Source organism: Neolamprologus brichardi, chromosome 5 (assembly GCF_056152115.1).
Source record: "Neolamprologus brichardi isolate AB-2024 chromosome 5, ASM5615211v1, whole genome shotgun sequence".
NCBI classification, from domain to species: Eukaryota; Metazoa; Chordata; class Actinopteri; order Cichliformes; family Cichlidae; genus Neolamprologus; species Neolamprologus brichardi.
In genome coordinates this window covers 16,422,655-16,437,299 of record NC_142108.1, presented here as the reverse complement: position 1 = coordinate 16,437,299, position 14,645 = coordinate 16,422,655, and the positions used below count along the sequence as shown (strand labels likewise).

General features: G+C 39.5%; 1 protein-coding gene across 1 annotated transcript in view; it reads right to left on the bottom strand.

The window, feature by feature from the left end:
• The window catches only part of LOC118453678 (uncharacterized), a 41,960-nt gene that overhangs the window by 2,106 nt on the left and 25,209 nt on the right, over positions 1-14,645 (bottom strand). The window contains exons 3-8 of the mRNA XM_087840775.1: positions 9,154-9,429; positions 8,747-9,040; positions 7,003-7,296; positions 6,426-6,719; positions 5,490-5,570; positions 5,066-5,170 (exon numbers count right to left, since the gene is read on the bottom strand). Coding sequence (XP_087696901.1) covers positions 5,066-5,170; positions 5,490-5,570; positions 6,426-6,719; positions 7,003-7,296; positions 8,747-9,040; positions 9,154-9,429 — 1,344 coding nt within the window. The remainder of the gene's footprint in view (positions 1-5,065; positions 5,171-5,489; positions 5,571-6,425; positions 6,720-7,002; positions 7,297-8,746; positions 9,041-9,153; positions 9,430-14,645) is intronic.

Below are 14,645 nucleotides of genomic sequence, written 5' to 3'. Positions count from 1 at the left end.
AAGGGCTGTAACGTCCAATCGATAAACCGCACAAAAGTGTGCGGTAATGCCCAACTAGCGGCTGCACAAATATCAGCTACAGGCAGCCCTTAAAAAACGAGCCCATGAGGGGCATCCCCCTTGTGGAGTGAGCTCTCACCCCCTGGGATAAAGCTGGAAGCCAGTGAGATAGCTTCTATAAACCAGTGGACAGACTCTGTTTAGACAGAGCTCTACCTCTAGTTGGATTAGCGAAGTAGAACAGCTGGTCACATAAACGCATATTCTAGGTACATTGCACACGCACTGGACAAAGAGAATGCATCCTCCTCTGCTCTCAGATGCAAAAGGATGGGAGCAAAAGCTCAGCAACTCAAACTCTGATCTTGATCTTGGTAAAATAGGCTCTCCTGATGACCTTGTGGCCATCAGGAGAGAACTGTGTGCAGGAGGGATGCACAGACATTGCATGAAGGTCACCCACTCGCTTTGCCAAAGCCAAAGCCAAAGCAAGAAGTAATGCAGTCTGATATGAGAGAAATTTCATATCCACAGACTCAGTGGGTTCAAACGGGGGGCTATAAAGTGCCTCCAGCACCAAAGACAAGTCCCAAGCAGGGACACTGGACCTATGCACAGGTCTCAGCCGGCAAACCCCTGAACGTATGATGAGGGGATGTGCACCTGGTGTAACCTCGTCAAAGCCAACAAGTCAAGAAGATATAACCGCTAGATAGACCTTAATTATCGAAAATGAAAGGCCCTTATCCAGCAGCTCCTGCAGGAATGTCAAAACATCCACAATAGAGCACTAAAATAGGAGGATGTGGCAGTCCTGGCACCATTGCTTGAAGGCTTGCCATTTGTAACCATACGAGCCTCTAATGGATGAGGCCCTAGTGTTGTTGCTATCACACTAGGTGGCAGACCTTTAGGAAGCTGCCAAGGACTTGCTGCTAGCAGGTTGATTATCTCTGCATACCACGACCCTGTGGGCCACCAAGGGGCCACTAGAATCAGAGAGAGAGACTGCAGACACACTCTCTCTAGAACTGGAGATAGCATGTTCACTGGGGGAAATGCATACAGGAGCACATCTGGCCATTGGTGCGCTAGCGCGTTCATGCCCAAGGGTGCATCGTATTCGATTAAGGAGAAGAACGGGGCAGTGAGTATTTACCCTGGAGGCAAAAAGATCTACTTGCGCCTTGCCAAATATATCCCAAATCTGAGCAACCATCAAAGGGTGCAACCTCCATTCTCTCACCAGAGGTGTGTGCAGGGGGTTGTGCTTGGAAGACAGTGTTAGGAAAATGCAGCGCCTTCTGGGCTGACAAGCTGAACAGAACTTAAGCATCACTTCTTGGGCGGAAACAGAGGGGTAAAAGCAGCATCTCCCTCCCGCTGGATGCCTTCTTCACTCAGAACCATAGTTAGGAGGGCTGAGGCTTCTTCTACCTGGGTGTTGGTCCCCGCAGGGGGCCCAAGGGTAGGCCTTTACTCCAGGCCGACCTGCGTGGAGCTCAAATTGGGGGATGTGCTCCTGCTGTCGGTCAGCAGAGGAGAGTGGCGGGCCTGTGAGAGCTATCTGCGGGCTTGGGCTTCGCCTGATGTCTGAGAATGATGTCGCACAGAGCTTCTGTCTGCTTCTTCCTCAGATCAAATCTAGCCTAAATGGCTTTGAGTGAATGTCCAAATAACCCAGCTGCAAACAGTGGTTTGTCCAGATATACAGCGCTGTCCCTATCTGGGACGTCAGAGAGGGTCAGCAGGTGGCGGGCTTCAACTAAAGCCCGGCAGCTCTCCCGTATAGTTCCGGTGGCTCATCTTCTGCAAACATATTCAATGTGGTCAGCCAAGCTAATTGCAGGGATTTGCGGGGACTGGATAATCCTCGTCTTCTGACGAAGCTGGGGCTCCAGAGTTGGAAAGGAGAGGGCCAAGCCGTGCAACAGCCGTCTACCCCAGCACTTTTTCCACAAATATCACCCATCTTTCCAGGGTCAAGCGCCAGATCTGGTGAAAAAATGCACAGACTTCGGGTCCTCCTAGTGTGTACTATCAGTAGCGGTTTTAGATACGGGCGACACGGGCGGTTGCCCGGGGCGGCATTGTGGTGGGGGGCGGCATCACGGGCATCGGCAAAAAATAAATAAATAAAAAAAAATGCTCGTACTCATGCTGCCCTGACGTCAGCCAGCGCATATTGGGAATGGCATGGGCACCGATCGGTTTTCTATCGCCCATTTGCTGGGAGTAAGGGCGCCCTTCGTTTGCGAGGTGCGCCTGCTGCTTGCGTCGCAGAGAGGAGAGGGCGAGGCGGCGGGGGATTTTCTGACCGGCTGGAGCAGCATCTAATAACGATCTCGCAAAGTAAAACAAAATAAAAATAAACCAACAAACACGAAAACAACGGACATTATGATACAGACTTACAATTTGCACCAATGTTTTTTCGAAATTCTATACACGAAAAGTGAGCGCGAGAGCCCTCGGTGCGCCTGCTCGCTGCTGAAGTCAAAGTAAACTTTATTGTCATCTCCGCTACATACAGTCCAGTAGAGAGACGAGACGACAAGGCTCCAGTTACAGCAGTGCAAGCAAACAAAAAATATATGTAAGAAGAGTAAGAAAATAAATATACACTTTAGGACCAGGGGTAAAGGGATCAATAATAATTTAAAATTTACAGTTTGATGATTTAAAGTCTCACACACAACCCGTCGAAAGGGGAGGGGGGGGGGGGGGGGGGGCTTGCCGCTTCCAAATAGAGCACATTTCATTCATAATGATGTGAATCCAAGCCCATCATGTATTCATGATTTGAATCCTGGGTTGTGTGAAATCTCAGAAATGCACCCTAGACAAAGTGAATCTGTGAACTAAGGTGTAGGTGTGTTAAATCATGTTGTGGTGATCCTTGGGTTGAGATGGGTGTTCATACTGGAGTGCAAAATTAAAACCAATGGAAGATGGACAAGAAAAATTCAAAGCCATCAGGTTCTCAGTTTAGGAAAAAGAGAAAAGAAGAGGAGGAGAAACGAGCAAAAGATGCAGGTAAGCAGATGTGTCATTGGATAATGGCAGGTCATCCTGAAACAATCAGAATCAGAATACTTTATTAATCCCTAAGGAAATAATGTGGGTTACCGTTGCTCCAAGAAGAAATGGTAAAAATAGTAACAGTAACAGACTAAACTCCAAACAATACATTATGTTACAGATTTCAATATTAATTAGTCATTGTCAGTTGTTGATTCGTCGTGTTCTTATTGTATGACGAATTATGATGGCTGTTTGGTAGCCGTTTGCATACTCTCTCTCTTCATATATGTGTGTGTGTGTGTGTGTGTGTACGACAATTTTATGTTAATGTACAATCCTTAATATGTTTTGTGTGTATGTGTGTGTATGTGTGTGTGTGTGTGTGTGTGTGGGGGGGGGGGGGGGGGGGGGGGGGCAGAGGGAGTGTTCGCCCAGGGCGCCAAACTGGCTAGGACCGCCACTACGATCCCCAGGCAGACAAGAGAGGCATCGTGCTGGTCACTGTCTTTCAAAGAGAAACTGCACCCTTGAGCACAAGGGCAAACAGAAGATTTCTGCTTTGGTTTGGAGTCCATTCCAAAATGCAAAGTGAAACGCTGCAGAAGAAAACTCGAAATTAGCGCTCCGCATGCAGCCTATGCACCAACTGAGCAGTGGAGGCTAACATCAACAGGGTCAGTTAAGCTAAGCTCAAGTTGGCAGACAACAAAGCTAACTAGCAGCAGCTAGCCCAACACAGCAGAGGTGTTCTCAGCGAGGTGAAGAGCATAAGAACTGAGGGATGACTGTGATGACAGCGGTTGTATGTATGTTCTTTATATATATATATATATATATATATATATATATATATATATATATATATATATAAGGACACGCAAAGGCGTTATATCCCATACCTGTACCGAGTAAATCGACTGAAAAGGGAACAACAACACTCAAGGACCCCTTATTACACATAATACCAGAAGAGATTAAAGAGTCTACATTTAATTCATATTGGATGTGACAGTGACGTTAAATCAGGGCAACAAAGTTAAGCATTGTCTAAGGAGCTTGGAAAGAAAAGCATCTGGACTTCTTTAAGTTGCTTGAAGACGCTTCACCTCTCATCCGAGAGTTTAAATCTGGGACTCTCCGCCATTTGACCTTAGAACTGAAGAATCTTCTCGGATGAGAGGTGAAACGTCTTCAAGCAACTTAAAGAAGTCCAGACGCTTTTCTTTCCAAGCTCCTTAGACTACCTGGATGACTGAGAACTTTTACAGACAAAGTTAGGCATTAATTGTCAAGTGATTGTTAGTTAGCACATACCAAAGTAAAGTGATCTCTCTGCTTTCACCTCAAACAGCAATCTGTCATTAAGCTTCTCTCATACCTGTTTGCATCCATCCAAACAGGTGTGAGGGAAAAAAAAACTGCCATTTTGTGGCAGCAGTTGTCTATTGACTCTGGAAGCAGAATGCCACTTGATAACAGTGCCACTGAAATCTGTATGGGGATAGGCATCATGGGTGTGTTAACTGGAGCTTGTCAAACTGAGAGGCATGCAGTTTGCAGCAGGTTGTTTTCTGTTCTGGACAAGCTAACTCTGACTTTCAACAAAGCTCTTATGCATTTTAATCCAGCTCTTTTAAATATATATTTATAAAAATACAGATAAATTTCAATATGTAGGCCTTTGTTTCTGATCTGATTAAAAGTGTTAAAGATCTGCAGCAATAATACTGATCCACATAACATTGTTGCAGAACATTTTCTGCAGAATAAACACTTTTAAAAATTATGAGAAAGAGTGCAAGTATTGAAGAAAAGTCAAAGATATGGAGGTAAACAGTTAATCAGTAAATAAACATAAGGCGTGAGGAGTTGGCTGATTTAGTGTATAAAGTTTTAACAAGATTGTGTGAGCAGATCAGGACAGAAATGTTTCAGACTGTTTCTGAATAAATTGTAGACCTTTGATACGGTGTGAGTCTATAAAAACACATATAGAAAAGGTTTCAGGCTACATGACAAAAGGAAATGTTACTGGGCTTACCACTTCTTCTTTTCACACAGACAAAAGCCATTGCCAGTGAGATGACAGCCACGCTTACACCAAAACCAGTTGCAACTACAGGTAGAAGTTTAAGAGCAGAAGCTACTAGGAACACAGATGATAAAAAAAAAGTGTCAGTCTCACTTCCCACTTGTTAAAAGAGAAGAAGGAAGACAACTACTGTCAAATTACAACAGAATCTTTACAACCTGTTTTACTGACTAAGCAATAAAGCACTAAAAGCATTAGAGCATCCTGAATGACATATAGGAAACAAACACTTAATAAAACTCAAAGGCAAAATGGTTTTAGTTTGACTAATATGAAGATTAAGGAAATTTTGCTCACCTAAAGATGTCTTTGGTGTCAACACACTCCGCAGGAAGTGACCTAGACATTTTTTATTCACTTATAAAATTCTTACCAATACTTGTTCTTCTCCTGATTGTGTCACTTGTAAAGTTCGTGGAAAGAGGAGGAGCAGAGGTCGAAGTGATTTTTTCTGCTGCAATAAAAGAAGATGGTGTTCACCACAAAAGGCATTTTCCATTCATGACTGCAATACTGCCATACCAAAGCACAGTGTCAATGTTTTACACTTAACATTAAACTTTAAATGTGGTCGAAGATTTCTTTTCTGATGTATTAATCACATATTTTAACCATATCACTTTAGTATAGCAAGATCACTCCTGTCACCAGTTGTATGCATGCATGTAGAATGTTATCACAAGTGGGGCCCATATTTATTGCACCTTCACAGAGGGCACCCTGCTCAAGGGAGGTGACTGGTGGTCGTAACTTTTCTTAAAGTGGGAGGGGGTCAAGGATGAGCTGGACTGAAGGCAAAGGGATATATGATGTGCTGTTTAATGTTCTTTGTTTGAGAGTGTCTGTGTGGGTATATAAGATGAGCAACCCCGCACAAACTTCAGAGATCATCCTAGTGTTTGGCTGGGATGTTTCTCTCCACATTCCAATGTGTTTATTAAACCGACTTCAAATCAAGCTCACTGGGTGTGTTGAAGGTTATTGTTAAAACTTCCACAACAAAATTAAAACAATATTTTTTTGCTGCCGTCTGATGTTAGTGCATAATACTGAATGCAGTATAAATACATCTATTGGTGCTCAGAATTCCGCTCTCTTGACAGTCTTTAATCAATTCAACAAAATTTATTTACGCAATTTATTTAAGAATCAAATTATGTATCGCCTCTTAACATCTGTTACATTTCAAGGTAAACAGAGCCTTATAAACAATCAGGTTTTAGCTTCTCTTTTTGGTTTGTAAAATCTAAAAATATATGCACATACTGTACTGAGGTATAATACAGAGCAGCACAGTATGATCACTTACGTTGTATGCTGATGGAGTATATGTTACTGTGAGCAGATTCATATTGTCCTCCTTTACGCTGTAACATGTAAAAACATGTCACTTCAACCTCAGCAGGTGAACTCTGCTGTGCCATAGAGAGGAGCTCAGTTCCATTAAGTCTCCACAGACAGGAGATGGACGTAGATTTTCTTCTTCTCATAAAGTACAAAAAACATTCAGACACAGAAACAGATGATGGAGTCTGACAGTTCACTGTGACTGAGTCTGTTTCTGTGACCATCCGTGGATTTACAGTCAATTCAGGCCAAGGAACTAAAAAAAAAAACTGGCTAAGTTAAATAGGAAAATTGTGAATTTACTTTGAAAAAAAATCTAACAATAGAAACTGCTTTAGAAATTTTACTTGCTAGAAATGTAGTCTTAAATTAATTCAGTCATTTGGCATTTTATTTCTGAACGAAACTCTACATCCTTCCTTAAAATCCTTTAAATTAAATAAAGATTTATAAACATTAGCTTTTAGCTTTCTTCTTTGGTTTGGAAAAACAAAGAAATATATTCACATACTGTACTGAGGTATAATATGACCACTTACTTTTTATACTGATGGAAGATATGTTACTGTGAGGGGACTGGTATTGCCCTCCTTTATGCTCTGAGCTGTAAAAACATGTCACTTCAACCTCAGCAGGTGAACTCTGCTGTGCCATAGAGAGGAGCTCGGTTCCTGTAAGTGTCTGCTGACAGGAGATGGACGTAGAATTTCTTCTTCTCATAAAGTGCAAAAAACACTCCGACACATTAACAGAAGATGGAGTCTGACAGTTCACTGTGACTGAGTCTGTCTCTATGATCATCCGTGGATCCACTGTCAATTCAGGCCAAGCAGCTAAAAACAAAAACATTTCTTTAATTAAAAATGCAAATCTTTCATTTACAAAGTTGAGAAGAGCTTTGTTGTTTTGTACTGATATTGTAGCTTAACATTCACAAATTGGTACTCGGTACTGACCTAAATAACTGGATCGGATATCGGAGAGAAATAAAAACTGTAATCCAATCCATTCAATATCACAAAAGCACCTCACAAAACTTGCAACATAGCGTAACCCGGTTCATAACCTTAGAATGTCAGATGAGTATGCATCACGTGATAGAGCGGCTGTGGCGTGCAAGACCTGTTGGCGGTCTGGTTGAGCATTTGAAGCCTCGCTGCGTGCTGCCAAAAACTGATTTTCAATGTTTCTGTGTATTTTTATGTGTGATATCTGTACGTATGTTCGTAAATAGACTTCGTTGGACAGGGTTTACAAAGGGGTTATATATAGAATTACAAAAATTATCTGTTTTTCAAGTATCTTTACAACTCTGTGTTATTGTACTTACATTATAACCAATCTGGTCCTTTATCCCCACTTAAAATATTTTTACAGAACTATTGTAATATTTTCTGCCATTTCTGCTGTCCTCTTGGGCAGCTTACTCTTACAAAAGTGTACAAATGTTAATGAGATTTTTTTAACTGCATAAATAAAGGTTATATAAAAGTCACTGCCAAAAACTGATTGCAGTTTCTACCTTGTTACATGAATGTTGTTTGTGGCATCCATAAGGAATGCATTTGACATACGTTTCACATATTATAACCCAACAAGTTACTTATAGCAGTTTAAATACGAGCAATCAGTTTTTGGCAAATACCGGAAATCAGTTTTTGGCAGACAATCACTTTTTGCACAACATCAGCATTTAATCTCTGAGAAAGGTATCCCAGAGAAGTAAAGCAAGTGTGTAAGTTTATCTCTAAATGTTTGTAAAGAATTCCCAGCGAATGCTAGGAGCGACTGCCTCTCATTCTCTCCCTCTCCTGCTGCTACTTCAATCATGAAACTGATCAATGATCAGCTGATTGGCTTGTCAATCGCAAGTCCCGTCTCTCTTGTTAGTTTATAACCCCACTTTGTGCCAGAAAGAGGAAACCAGCGGATAAAAAACAGAAGCATGTTTAAGCTTGATAAGCTGTTGTTAGAATTTGTTTAATATTACTTTCTACACCAGGATCCTTTTCTACGTAGCTGACAGCTTGTAACTGTGCAGGGGCGGATCTAGCAAAGTTTTGCCATTTACTCACTAGAATTTTTTTCTTAAATCACTTCAAAGTAGTTGGCAGGAATAAAACTGGACATCCCCCCCTCTTTATGTTACAATTAACAAAAAAAAAAAAAAAAAAGCTCTATAAACATCAAGGTTTAGCTTCATACTTAGTTTTAAAAAACTAAAGAACATTTGCACATCCTACACTGAGGCATAATATAGAGCAGCACAGTGTAATCACTTACTTTGTATGCTGATGGAAGATATGCTGCTGTGAGGAGACTGGTTTTGTCCTCCTTTATGCTCTGAGCTGTAAAAACATGTCACTTCAACCTCAGCAGGTGAACTCTGCTGTGCCATAGAGAGGAGCTCGGTTCCTGTAATTGTCTGCTGACAGGAGATGGACGTAGAATTTCTTCTTCTCATAAAGTACAAAAAACACTCCGACACATTAACAGAAGATGGAGTCTGACAGTTCACTGTGACTGAGTCTGTTTCTGTGACCATCCGTGGATTCACTCTAAGTTTGGGACGGGGGGCTAAAAAAATGCAAACATTTCTCAAGTTAAATAAACCAAGGTTTTATTTACTTGGCAATAAAATTTAATAATAGAAACCACTCAGGGAGTACATTGCAGTAGCATTTACTCACTTTGTATGATGAGTGCTGACATGTTACTCACTGGAGATTTATCTATAAAAGTGTAATAACAGGTCAGTTCAACTGTAACAGGTGAACTTTGATGTATCCATGACAGAAATTGAGACCCTGTCAGAGTCCGCAGACAAGGAACTGTTTTGGCAATTTTATCTCCTGAAATGAGAAAATAACACTCAGGGACAGGAAGAGGATTCTGACAGTTCACTGTGACTGAGTCTGTCTCTGTGATCATCAGCGGGCTCACTGTCAGTTTAGGTGGACGAAGATCTGAAAAATTAAAGTATAAGTTAGATTATTTCAATAGATTTACATCCATATTACTTATTTTACATTATATATAAACTATTGTGTATAAGTGAGCACTGAGATATTAATAAACTCTATAAATATTGCTGAAACATAATATTAACTGTGTATGGTAGTATTACAAAAAGTATTCATGATGAGCAAAGCTGAGTTACTGTGGAGAAGCTCTGGAGACAAAACAGAAAAAAATGACCGATTCTTATATAGGGCTTTTCTCTGCTCTCCCAGAGCACTCAAAGCGCTTACAAACGTCTGATGAAGGGATAAAAACATGAAAATAAGACTGACCTTGTGCTTTGATTTCATGAAAGGAATCTGAAGAAGGAAAAAAGAAAAGATAAAACAAATTAAACAATAAAAAGATTAAAAATTTCAACTAGTGTTAGAGGTCTGTCATAAACAAGTGACACATGCTAACAGCCATTATGAGTGAGCCCATATTAAGGACCAGATGGCATGAACAACAAATGAACCTGGTAAGAAGTTTAACTTACACACGAGAACAACTAGCAGCAGGAGATCAGCCATGATTAAAAGAACAATGTGAATGTGCAGAACAGACTACAACAGTCTGACTGACTGCTCTGACTCTCACCTACATTAAATGTCATCAAGAGAACTTTCTTTCAGGAAAACCACAGCCTTCACATTACCTGCCCACAGTGAGACTCACTTCACAAAGACGTGCAATGATACACTTTTTTAAACCCTTACCCGTATAACTAGGATATTTTTAATTGACCCTTTTGTAGGTACAGAAAAGTTAAATTGTTTATTGGTCATATGTGCTGCTTTGCTATTGTGTCTCTTAGAGGCCCTTATTCACTAGAATGATAGGAAGACTAATACATACATGTTTATTATCACATACATTGCATCATATAAATACATTTTTTCAATGTTTTGGTGGAGGGTTGTTATCATGTTGGCCCGAATAGATTATCAATGAACTTTTAAGATGCTGTTACATATTTTTAAAACCTTCCACCTCATTCATAAACATGTCATTGTGTGCTGACTGCAGCTTTGTATTTAGCATAGAAATATGAGAGGAAATGTTTAAAAACACACTGTAAATGAGCATGTTTTCTGATGTGTTTTTCTCAAATAAATTGTTTGTTCTTTTCAAATGATTTTTCACACTCACTGTAGCTGATTATCTGTCTGAATGCTGTTGTCAGCACACGATCTTAATCAGCAAACATCAGCTTACAGGAAATGGATACTATTTTGTATGGTTGTATACTCTTTTTATAGTGTTATATGATTACATTTTTACAGTTGGTGTGATAAAATAAAAGCATTTATGCACTCAGTATTGAAATGCTGATGTTAGACAAAGACATGCAGTCTTCAGTCATAACTCAAGTTCTCACATCTCTGTGAACTTTAGCACAGCTCAGGTGCTTTGATCTAAATTTAATATGCTGACAATCCATGTTACTTGTGGCTGTTATTTTTCATTAGGTGTTTAGTTTGTGGTCACATAATGCACTAAACATGTTGCATATCGTGTGATGCCTCACTTTGTTCCTTAAAGTCATGCTTGCAGAAAACAAAACAGTTTTCACTCTAACTGGCCGAAGTAAGACACACGCAGTGTAAGTAACGGAATACATGTACCACCGTTACGTATTTAAAATACAAAATATGAGTAACTGTATTCCGTTACAGTTACCATTTAAAAAGGTGGTATTCAGAATACAGTTAATTTGCTGAAATAAAGGGATTACACAGCAGTATTTTCCTGTTTCATATGTTCGGCTAATGGAAATGCCCTCTCTAATTTTGGTTTCCACGCCCCAAACAAAACACGCATTAAGAGGCTCTAATGCCTGTGTCTCAATCTCGCGGCCCGTGTCACCTCTACTTGCGGCCCGCATAATGATGTGAAGAAATATTTAAAAAAAATATTCACAAAAATGATTTAATATGAAGGCAATAGGCAGAGTGTTACAGGCATAGCCCTAAAGAATGTAGCTTCATGGGCTGTGTAGTCCGTGCTGCAGGGAGAATGGACTGTCATACACGCTATGTGTCTGTGAGCGAGGGAGGGAGAAAAAGGAAAAGTACGAGCTGTCACCGACCAGAAGCGGGAGCTGGAAGCATGTAAATATAATAATAACCACTGCAGTCAAAAAGAGTGCCTGACGAGCCCAGTTGTAAGTACCCTATTAAGACTCGGCTGTACACTTTTTTTGTGTTTTTCTCTGAAACAATAAGTTCCGTTGGAGCAGCCGTTCAAAGCCTCTCTCTGTCTCTTGCAAGCAAAGTTGATCCAGATAACAAAGTAAAGCTAGTTTTTGGCTATGAGCCTGACACGGAACCGACATATTAGCCAGAGGTCCCTTTACTATGGTTCGGAGCCACGGACCTGTTTTATATATGCGCGGAATAGTTTTCTATACGAGATCGCTGCAAAAAGTGCAGCCTTACCTAATGTCCACCCTACTGTTACTCATTTTATATTAAGATTTAAAAATCTAGTCGGTATTGGTATGGCCAATACCTTCAGTAAAAGTAAGAATTCACACAGCAATAGTACATTCATGTAGTTGTAAAAAGCATGATAATATAATAGGTAATCCAGAGTATTCAGAATACGTTACTCTCATTGAGTAACGTAACAGAATACGTTACAAAATACATTTTGGGGCATGTATTCTGTAATCTGTAGTGGAATACATTTTAAAAGTAACCTTCCCAACACTGGACACACGTCACATAACATGCTATGATACACTTTTAAAATCTTCACAAATGTAACTACAATATATGTAGCTAAATATATTTTAGTGTGTCAGATCAATGTGGTATCTATCTTGTTAGCATAAATAGATTATTAATTAAGATGCTGACACACTTATTTTGATTTAGGTATTTATTTAGTGATCACATAATGCACTGAAAATGTTAACAGCACTACAATGATAAAGTGTGTGATGCCTCACTTTGTTCGTGGAAGTCATGTTGTCTTTGTGTCATGTTTTGGAATACTTGCCTCAGTTCTAATTTAGAAAAAAATTGACGTCATGCCCTCCTGTCTTTATGCCTGTGCAGTGTGAGGAGAAGTCATATGAGTCCCAACAGGAAAAGGATGTGGTGTATTAGTGGGCCAAACACAGAACCCTGACCAAAGAGACTGAGAGAAACTGAAGCTTAACAACTTTAACATAGCTGATATTTGTTTTATTCTTATTTTTGGTTTACATGTTCTGCTTGGTTAGATTTGTTCAACAAAACTTCTTGGTGTTAAGAAAGTTTAGAAATAGACCATTTCACAATGTTAATCATGTGCTACAGAATCTGGCTATTACCCTCTCTTATGTATTAACTGTGTGTGTTCCCCTCACTAATATCTCAGTGTTCCACCATTTTAAAAATCCCAACTGTTATCTGTCTTTTCTGTTTCTGTGAGTCTGTATAGTTGTTTTTGTCCACCAATGTGAGGCAGAATTAATATAAACAATCCAGCAGAAGTAACAATACTATGACCTATGAATGTCTATTCAGTGTATTTTGTTTTGCGAACTATAGCAAAGGCCTCAACACACACGGCCAACATGATAAACCTTTGGCAAGTAGGATAAATTAAAAAGAGACCATATAAAGTAAAAAGCTTTCACTGTGAGCACAGCAGCTCCGAACTGCTGTTCAAACCTCGTCGTTGGGATGTTCAACCAATGAGATTAAAGTTTGTCTTAAAGGAAACTAAAACAGGCTGTGGCTTAACTGAGGGGCTTAGCCAGGGTACCTAAATAACCTCCACTAATCTAAAAACAACTGACCTGAAAATGAGCGTAAAAGATCTTATGAAGCAGTGAAAGCAGAAAGCAAAAATAAAGCAAGTAAAGCATTTAATAATTTAACTACAACAAATATTAATAAGCGGCAAACAAGAAAGTGATAAACCAGAAAGAAAATAATCTGTTTCTGTGGAGGAAATAAATTATGTATGCGGTAAGCGAGTTATACTGAACATGACTTTGTTACAATAATGTAAATGTAGAAGCTAGTGGTTTCAGAACCTGATTCGCAGAAAGCCAGAACTAAACATTAAGTGTCAAGGTGTGGGAATGAGCAGTCCAGAATACGAAGCTTCTTGAGCAAAGACAGTGAAATGTATTTACAGTGAGATAATGATGGAACAGTTTTGTACACTCTTCCCAAAAGATGGCTCCAACGTGATGGAAGCACACATTTCCGCCAAAGCAAAAACCAACACACATGGAGTTGGAGAGGCAACATCCACACAGACACAACAGGCAGGCCGACCAGTGAGAACTGCCAGACCATGATATTAAGTTAAGTTTGATATTAACTATGATATATTTAAATAAAGTCTGCATCAGTGTTGGCTAACAGGTACAGACTGGTTTACAGGTTTATTCATAACTACATATTATTAAGCATTAGTAAGATATTACTAATAATGAATTAATCATTTGTAAAGCTTTGCTTTTTCTTAGCGTTCAACTTATAAAAAATAAAATAGGTTGTTAAGGTGAGCCTTTGGACTTTGATGGAGCTGCTATTTCTACCTGATTGACAAACATGACTGTCAACATGTCCCGGCTGTAACATCACATTTACCATAAAAACACAATACTATACCCTTTTCAGAAAAGACAGTAAACAAGCATTTTTACCTGTGTCTCAACTTTTTTCTTATTTGTAAACTGGTAATCTGGTTTAAATGTCCACATCGATGATAATATGCAGCTGTTTCATGGCCTGAATGTCACACTAAAGTACAGCTTTTTAAGGTAACATAAGACTTTATTGATCCCCTGGATAGGAAATTTGTGCGTTTCCTCAGTTCAGGTACAGATAGCAGAAGAAAAATACAAAAATCCAAATAAAATACAAACAAATACAAAATAAGTAAGATAATACACTATGTACAACAGTAGCATACACAGTATGTGATTATGGATAGAGGTTTGTGGAAATATGCAAGACATAAATTTAACTATTCTACCACTACTATTACCATGTAAGTAATAGATATACAAAATAATACAATACAGCTTTTTTTATATAGCACATTTAAAACCAGAGGTGTGCCAAAGTGTTTCACAAAATCCAGTAAAAGCAGTAATAAAATACAAATAAGCTAACAGGTGGAAGACATAAATTAACCAAGCATACAAAGTAAGGAGATATCAAATTAAACT